Consider the following 9,898-nt stretch of genomic DNA (forward strand, 5'->3'; position numbering starts at 1 on the left):
TGATTTTTGCTACAACTTGGCTTTTCCCCCCCTTTGTCAAAAAATTTGCAAAAATCGTCTTCAAAGTGAACAAGGTATCCATGCTCCATAAGTTGTCCAACACTTAGCAAATTTTGCTCCAAGTCTGGAACTAGGAGAACATCGAAAATGAATCTTGTACCCATCTTGGTCTCTATAGAAATAGTACATTTTCCTTTTGTTTGGACTAAGGCACGATTCCCTATTCTTACTTGAGCACTGGAGGAAGCATCCATTTTCACAAAAATGCTCCCATCTCCTATCATGTGATTACTACATCCGCTATCTAGAAACCATACATCCTTGTGTTGATCTGATGCCTTGTGACAAGCATAGAACATGTGCCCTTCAATTTCTGCTCCTCGGAAAAATTAGCTTGTTGAGTGCTCTTGACTTGGCAATCCTTCTTCACAAATTTGTTGCAATTGTAACATTTTGGCTTTCCCCGAAACCAACAATCTTTATCAACATGACTACTTCGGTTGCAAATTCCATACTTTTGTTGAGTGGACTCTTCATTTTCCTTTCTTTGAAAATTAGACCTTCCTCTTCCTCTTGCATTTCTTCCTCTTCCGCTTGCATTTCTTCCTCTTCCTCTTCCTCCTCCTTGGGAATTTGAAGTACTAACATTGAGCTTGGATTGAAAGACACTTTCAGTTGACTTTTGAGATTGCCTACTCAACCTTTGCTCAAATTTTTTAATTGAACCCATCAATTCTTCAATACTCAAATCAGCAAGATCTTTAGTTTCTTCAATGACAGCAACAATAGAATTGTATTTCTCCGGCAAACTTATCAAAATTTTCTCAATAACTCTTTGATTAGTAATATTATCCCCATAGATTTTCATTTGGTTCACAAGTTTCATAACTCTAGAAAAATAATCATTCAACAATTCCATATCCTTCATCTTTATATTTTCAAAATCTCTTCTCAATGATTGAAGTTTGATGGTTCTTACCTTCAAGTTGCCTCGATACTCTTTTTGAAGAATCTCGTGCCTTATTTGCTTTTGTTGCATTGACAATCCTTGGAAATATAGCTTCTGAAAGTCCTTATTGAATTAAAGAGAGAGCCTTTGAATCCTTTTTCCTTTGCTCTTTCAATTGGTTCTTTTGGGGATTTGTCAAAGCTCCTTTATCTTCAGGTTCCTCGAACCCATTTTCAACAAGATCCCAAAGATCCGTATAGACAAAAATAGTTCTCATTTTCACATACCAAAAATCAAATTTTCACCATTAAAGATATGAGTAGATACATTTTGGTTGTTGGAATTCACCATGGATGTCGGCTTGTTCTTCTTTGGGGCTTGTTTTCCCGTATCCGATCTTTACGCCCAGCTTGTTCTTGACCCAACCAAAGCTCTGATACCACGATAAAACTCTCTCTCAAATGAACTATTATTTTGTGTTGACTTTAACTTGTATTGATCTTGAATTTTTCTTCTCATTCATATCCTTTACCCATAAGCTTCCATCCTTTTATATAGAGAAGGTTATACACAAGTTCAATGAATAAGATCCACGAACCTAAACAACCTTACAACTAACTAGGTACATGAATATAATCTAGACAATGAACCTAATAAATATAAAATACATGAACTCAATGTATCCAATGTATGTAATGTATCCAATGTATCTAATGTATCCAATGTAGGTTTGTATTATTGTGGTGGTAGGGACCGATGGAAACCAGCTGCAGATCATAGTATTTCATGGTGGAGTTGGTTTCCATTTGCCGAAGCATCTAGGGAGCCCTCTGTATCTTATGCTTTGGCTTTGTTTTCTCTGGGGACTCACCGGTCTTGCCAGACTCGCCTCCTGCATTCATTATGGAACTTCGTAACGCACCGCGAATGTGAGGTTGTGGCTATGGGTTTGGATGGCTTTTAATTACAACACTCAGCTGCACATTGTGCTAGTTAGCAATGGGCATAGGTCTGGCTATGGTTGCTACTCCCTCCATCGGATTCTTCTCCTTGGACTATACTCGTCCTTGTTGAAATATCTCATCATTCAAAGTAACTTTGTCGGAAACCTGATCGTACATTGCTAGCTCATAAGAATCAAATACACAATCTAGCAAGAAGAGGTATAATCTGTATCTTATGATCCTTATATCTGCTTAACAATTCCAGTTTTAAGCAATTATCTTATATTGTATTTAGATTGAGATCAACACCGTTACAAGTGTTATTTGTTTGAGAATCTTCATCAAAACAAAAAATGAAGTTCAACATTTCTTTTTCTGGTCTTGTTTATGAGAAAGAATCGAGGTTCTTTTTGTTTATGATCTTTTTCTTTTTATATAAAGTCATAAGCCTTTTCTTTTTGCATGTTACTCTATAAAAAGAAATCCAGTCCCTTGGTTTCTATTCTTTTTCTTTTATGTAAATCTGGTAACATGTTTTTCACATACATATCAAAAGATGAGATATATTACTGTTTAAACCATGATCAAAATTCAAATTCATATGAAAATTTAGGTCGTCTTACCATGCCAAATTCAAAAGATGAGATATATTACTATTTAAACCATGATCCAAATTCAAATTCAAATTCAAATGAACATTTAGGTCATCTTACCATCTGAAAGTGAACAGCTCTGGTGGTGTGCTGGTCTTATCATGTGAAAGTGAAAGTGAAAATGTTTTCCGCCAATTACTCCTACTACCCCATAGATGTGGCAATTTATGATTGGCCACCCATTACATAATTCAAAAATTATTAATTCTTATTCAATTTTGTAGCAAATTGAGTCTAAACTATGTAGTCAATGTTTACACTTATTTAAGGAAACGGGTCTTTAGAAATTCTATATATTTTAGGTTATCAATATATTTTTTTACAATTAAATCTTTATATAAAACCATAATTCCTTCAACTTTTCAAAAACAAAAAACAAAAAAAAATTATTATACTAGAGTTTCTATAACGAATCATAACATAAAAATATATTCATAACCACATAGGTGAACTAACAATCACTTTGTTTGGTTTCCATTTTCAGAATTTATTGGGCTTGTTTGGTTTGTTTTTCAAAAAAAAATTTGGAAAAAATTCTCTACAAACAAATTTTCAAGACACTACAGGAAATATCTGTTTTGGAGGCATATTTTTAACGGCGTTTTTTAAAACGCCACTGTTCGTAATATTTAACGGCGTTTTATAAACGTCGCATTTTTAACGCCGTTTCAAGAATCGAGCACGTTTTTAAATGCCTTGGAATGGTTTTTGTCCAACGCCTTCCATCTCTCCAGTTTCACCTTTATTTTGAATCTGATAAGCAAGTATAAGTGAAAATCTCTCTCTCTCTCTCTTTCTCTCTCTCACCCTCTCTCTCTCACCCTCTCTGCACTGTCTAAGATCTTTCAAAATCGAAGTCAGAGCCATTTCGAAGATCTTACATCGGTGATTCATCAGAGCCATTTTTTAAGTTCTCTCTCAAAATCGATTCAGATCGGTGAGCTACTCTCTCTCTCTCTCTCGCCTCTCTCTCTCTCTGTGCTGTCTAAACCCTAGTTATTTCTGTCAGTTCTGCTCTGTGATTCAGAGATTCAGAGATTCAGCTCGGTCTCAGCGAAACAGATCGGTGATTCATCAGAGCCATTTCAAAGGTCTCTTTCAAAATCGAAATCAAATTCATCTCAACGATTCAGATCGGTGAGCTCCATTCTCTCTGTCTCTCTCTCAAGCTGAACTAGTATTGTGCTTGATTTGTGTATGTCATAACCAAAAATATGGTGTGCCTAACAATTTCTTCTTGATGATGTCGGTTTCGACTATAATATCACTTATTTGTTAGATTGAAGTATATTACTCACAATTCACTTGAAATACTTGATTTATAGCTTGCTCTGCAGCCTTTGATTTCAATTTTACTCACAATTCACATGAACTTGTTGTTGCTTTGATTTTACAAGCTGATTTATAGTGGGCAATTTTGGAAATCTAACAAAATTAGTATCTCAAAATAGAAAGTGGAAAACTTACATGAGATTAGGGGGGGAAAACATTGCATAATAAATATTTGTTATGAAGAGAAATTAACAGAAAGAACCATATAAAAGTCAAATATGAAACTAGTGTTCAGGAAAGTAGCCTAATTACAACCATATCAAATAAAATTGCAGAATCTTCTTGTAGAAAAATTTGGAAACAGGAGGTTCAGATAATATTCTGATAATAAAAATAAAAGATCATCGTGCTAGAATACAGCACAATCTCTCACTTCATTTTGTATTTTAACGGCTGTAGCTAATTTAATGATTCACTAGCGGCCTCATGACTACCAATATCAAATCTCCCAAAAACACCCTTTTTGATATTTAATTTTCCGATTCACCCTGGTAGGGGACCAAGTTTGTAAGATCATCATTTATCAGTGATGATGTGACAAAGGTTTCTAGTTGCCAGCTGCTATAGTAAGGCATGAATGCTCAAAACTGGGAAAAAAGAATTAAGCACAGTCAAATCACATAGGTTCTAAATTTTACAATAGCAGGGTTTAAAGCAATGTTTAAAATTTCAATATCATTTTGGCGCCTTCTTAACCAAAAACCAAGGCTGATTGAGCTTCCATTGCAAGACCAAGGTTTAATTATATGATCTATCAATTTGCACTGTGCTTGGACCATTGATTTGGATCTATCAATTGCTTTGTTAAATTTGCGGTATGGGTGTCTTCACAATGAAAATTTATGCACCAGTTATTTACCTATGGGAAATTCTGCATGATGTGAATTGTATATTTATTTCTTAATTTACTTGGGTTAAATTTGGGGTGTGGGTGTCTTCACAATGAAATTTTATGCACGATGTGAATTGTATATTTATATGTACATTCAATTGAATTATAATATTTCCTTTACTTTGGATACCAATTAAATGATTATTTCTGGGTGTTTAATAGTTTTTAGTAGTGAATTAAACTTAAGAATTAATTTTTTAATAAAAAGATTATTACATTTCACTTTCATCATAATGTATCAAACAATACTCTTATTTTATCAATCAAAACATTAAAATAAATATTCTAATTGAAAAATCATTCTATTCCGATTTTCATTATTGTAATATTTGCCAATGAGAGTGGAGTTGGACACAAGAATAAAAATTAGGAAAATTTACAAATTAGTGGTAAGAAGTAGAAAGCAAGAAAGCCAACATTTGACTACATACGTCTGTGTATAGATTGAAAGCATTGCTAGACCAAACAACTAAAACCAATTTTGAGTGACCTTAACTGAAGAAAATTCATATTTGATATTCAAGTGCGAAAGCATTGGAGATGTCCTAGATTTTTTTTTTTTCTCACCTGGGAACAATCATACCTGAACGATTCTTCTCTCACTTCTTTTGATTCCATATTGTACACATATCAACTCTGATGGTACCAAGTATCCATGAATCTATTCAAAAATTGTTGCTTGTAAGAACTATCAAGCATTTCAAAGAAACTAACCATTTTTTATTTTTAGTGATTTTTTGAGAACCTTCCTTTGTAAAGGTAAGTGCAAACATGTCCCCAAAATAGATAACAAGACTAGAAGTTATCAAGTAGAGGACAAGAAAATCTTAATTAACTAACCAAATAGCATTATCATTATCACAAGAAAATTAAATTTGAGCACTAATGGCTAGAACAAAGTAAGATCGGGAAACTTGAAAAGAAATAATATACATTCTGAAACAGGAAACAAAAATTCAAGTGGCAAACATATTAACTAGGGTACTGATAATGAACTCTATATTATGAAATTTTGGACAATGATGTTCAAAAGTAAGGCTATTTTACAAAGTGGCTAACATCACTAGTTTTTAATTTCCCACTTTTCTAAATCTATTAAGACATGATGTTTGCTTAATGTTTAATAGTGAGTCGATTCAACAAATAAAAGAATAGGTAATTCTAAAACTACCAATCATAAAAAGGATAAACCTATTTAATTCCATTTGCCCAAGCATGGCCTTGGAAGTCATGTATTGCATATTTGTTTAAAATAATTGCTTTTGCCTTGCGTTTTCTTATAACAAGCTAGTTATCAAAAGCTACAGTCTTGATGGTTGGTGCTTAAATTTTCCATTTTTGGGTTAAATTTAATGTTTGGTTGTCAATCCTCTTTTTATTATGGACATTTTCTAGTGTATCAACAGATTGAGGCACGAGGAATGCAAGTTCTTCATCAAGTTACTGTATCATGGTATGCTAAGCAAATTTGAAAGATTCTTACTGTTTGCTTGCTTAGTTACTTGATTTTTTTTGTTCAACTATTTATGTCTTTTCTTTATGACTTATCATCCTTGCATTATTCTTTGAAGCTATAGCAGCATAATATTTAAATCATGCATCCAATTATGAGCTAATTTGTACCATTATGGTTTATTATGATCGTGTTTTTACCATTGCTGGATATTAGGAGAATAGTTCAATTAGAAAAAAGAAGAAGAATAGTTTGATAAATTTTCCATAGACATGGAATGCTAACATCAGAATAGAGGTGAACTCATGGGAGGGTTTTGATAGAGAGCCTATATATATATATATATATATATGTGTGTGTGTGTGTGTGTGTGTGTGTGTGTGTGTGTTTCTTTTGAAACAAAGTTTTGTTATGAACAAACCATTCATGTTAGATGATGAGAAGATTCAAAAATATATTTGCAAGAGGGGGAATCTGTTTTCTTATCTAAACAAGGAAAAAAGTAGTCTCATGGAAAGCACAGAGTAAAATCAAGAGAGAGCACTATAGGTCCCAAATACGATTGCAACCGAACTACGTTGTTCATGAATGACTTGATCTCAGCTCGTTTATAGCTCATTTGATTGTGTAGTTTGCGACTCATACAATTGTGTATTTGACTCATGATCAAGCATAAAATTAGGCTCGTTTATCAAAAAAAGATGAGCTCAATTCTGGGGTTCACTCTCTCTTTCTCAAAACATCTTTCTTCACTCTAAATTTGTCTCACAATATATGTATATGTGTAGTTTGTCCCTCTTTATGGCAAAGAGGTTCTCTTCATCTGTTTCTCTAGATTTTTCTAGGTTTCTCTATTGATTTTTCTTTTCCAGATAAAGCTTGGTTCGTTTATATATCGAGTTGTGTCAACCAAGCTGGAGCTCATCAAACACCAGACGACCTGAGTTAATCTCAACTAATTTTCAACAAGCCGAGCTTGAACACTCCAAAGCTCAACTTGGCTTGGCTCATTTGTAGCCATAGTCCCAATACTTTCGAGCAAATTTGTTAAATGCTTACTTGATGCTGTGGGAGGTATCTCATGCAAGATAAAATATAGTTTGCAACTTTAGGCAACTCTTGCACTGTTTGATTGTCAATGATAAAATATGCCAAGGCAACAGAAGTGAGAAATCGTGATATCAAGGCAAGCCAATATTAGCACCCCAACTTTTATACGCTGCTAACCTTTTTTTTCAGAAATAATAAAGTTCTCAAATTTCTTATGATAAAAATGTGCTAAAATTTGTGCTATTGTGGAATTAGAACTCCCTGGATTGCATGGAACACTGTATTATGTAATATAAGATATAATATGGGCATGCATTTCTATATATTTAGGTGCTAAAAAGCTAGATATTATACTGGTTTTATGATTGCTGGTATTTCATTTATCTGACATAATTAGCAGAAAGAAGTATCAAGTAGGACAGTATAGCCATAGTGCTTCTTTGCATTTATATTCTTGGTATTGTAGTGCTTCTTGGTATGTGATAAAATCTTGTTGTTAGTGTTCTTCAAGTTTTAAGTACTATTTATAAGTATTGGGTACAAATTCTTCAATTTGTGTTTATTTTGGTAAATCTGATTGCAGTTTATGTTCTGATGCAGACATGTAGACCAGTGATGACTACAGCTTTTATGCTAAAACATGATTTTTGGATATATGTTAGTTTGTGGTAAATGTTAAAACATTATTTTTGGATTTTGGATGTATTATTTTGTGGGTAATTTTGATTGGATATTAATTGAATGAGAAATTGAATTAATGCTTCATTTGTTATTTGAATGGGAGTTATTATTTTATATGTTAGTTTTATTATAGGTATTTTTTTAATTCAATCAAATAAAATTAGCACAATTTCAAAAAAAAAAAAAGAAAGGATATGACGGCGTTTCTACAAACGCCTCCTAAACCCTAAATACCAACGGTCAAATTTTATAAAACAGATACGACGGTGTTTCAAAAACGTCGCTAAATATCGTTGATGACGTCAGCGCATGTATGGTAGTACATTTGGCGGCGTTTTTTAAAACGCCTCCTATGCTAATATCATGGCGTTTTTAAAATGTCACAAAGTTGCAGCGACGGTCGCATCTTCGACGTTTGGTACTAAACACCACAAAAGGAATTAACGGCGTTTTTTTATAGATATAGTGGCGTTTTTTAAACGCCACTAAAAGTCCAATTTCCAGCATTGAGAGTAATCAAACCAAACAAATTTTTTTCAAAAAAAATTCCAAAATTTTGTTTGGTTACCTACTTTCTAAAATCACTCTCTATCTCTCTCTCATACACATCAAATCAATCACTTTTTTTAAAACTCTCTTCCTAAAATAATTTTCCAAAACCATTTCTGAAAAAAGACAAACAAAACAAGTTTGCGTACTTTTTATCTCAAAAACTACTCTACAAACACAAACCAAACACACCCGTTGTTTTTAAAATTTTATTTTTTCGTTTTTCTTTTTTTTTTTTTTGTTTTTATTGAATTTTTTTAATATTTTAAGTAATTTTTTTAATTTTTAGACACACCTAACATAAATACACTTAAAAAGTATAATATTTATAAAAAACAATTTACTAAATTCCAAAAATATAAAAATATATATATATATATATATATAAATTCAGTACATTTTTCGTATTTTTATGTATTTATTAATTTTTTAAAATATTTTTTCACAAATATTTTACTATTTAGATACATCTAAGTAAGATGCATCTAAAAAAAATAACAAAAATTTCTTAAAATTTTAAAAATACTCACTAAAAACAAAAAAAAAATACGAAAAACAAAAAACTCAATTTTTAGAAAATTGAATTCAGAAAATTAAAATCAAACACATTAAATAATATTTGTCAAGGATCTGTTCAGAGTAACAAGGTATGAAAGGGGTATTTTTTTTAAGGTCCCTGATATTATGATTTTACAGTATAAAAGACATCAAATATTTTCATAATGTCTAAGGTCCCTCAACATCAATCCAGAGAAAATTGGTCCAGAGAAAATTCAAGTCAAAGAAAATTGATCCAGAGAAATTTTCCTTAGCCTTTCATGGACTCCAGAGAAATTTCAAATTTCTCTACCGTGGGTTTGATCCTCCACTATTGTTGCTACTGTTGTTACCATCTCCACTGCCACTCGACTCTGGAGACCCAAATGCCCCAACTGTGGCACAAGTCTTTAAGTAGGAATGCTTCCCTATATTAAAACTATGAAGCTTTTTATCAGATTCCAAATCAAATTTTCAGAGAAAATTCTATCCAGAAAATTTCTCTGGACATCACAGAGAAAATTTCAAATTTCTCTAAACAAATCACATAAAAAATTTCAGAAAAAATTTCAAAATTCTATCAACTATAGAACTAATCGATTTTGCGGTGACTTGGATACATATTCACAGAGAAAATCTCATCACCAGAGAATTTCTCTGTATTTAAAACCAGAGAAATTTTCTGCATCACCAAAAAAAAAAAAAAAAAAAAACCAACAACAACAACCCAGAGAAATTCTGTGTTTGGTCTTTGAAATTTCTCTGGACACTTCAACTCAGAGAAATTCAATTGGGTTGGTCCAGAGAAATTATCTCATTTGTATAGATAATTTCTTATTCTTATTTGCTAGTGTCCTG

The 9,898-nt window shown here is 32.3% G+C and overlaps 1 protein-coding gene across 1 annotated transcript; it reads right to left on the reverse strand.

Annotated features, from left to right (window-relative positions):
* Positions 1-304: 304 nt before the first annotated feature.
* Positions 305-1,039, reverse strand: LOC145800176 (uncharacterized). The gene has a single exon (XM_082889818.1). It carries the CDS (start codon positions 1,037-1,039, stop codon positions 305-307), a length of 735 nt encoding a protein of 244 aa, XP_082745944.1.
* Between the last annotated feature and the right edge of the window lie 8,859 nt (positions 1,040-9,898).

This window comes from Camellia sinensis, chromosome 10, assembly GCF_055761805.1.
Source record: "Camellia sinensis isolate YWXY chromosome 10, ASM5576180v1, whole genome shotgun sequence".
NCBI lineage: Eukaryota > Viridiplantae > Streptophyta > Magnoliopsida > Ericales > Theaceae > Camellia > Camellia sinensis.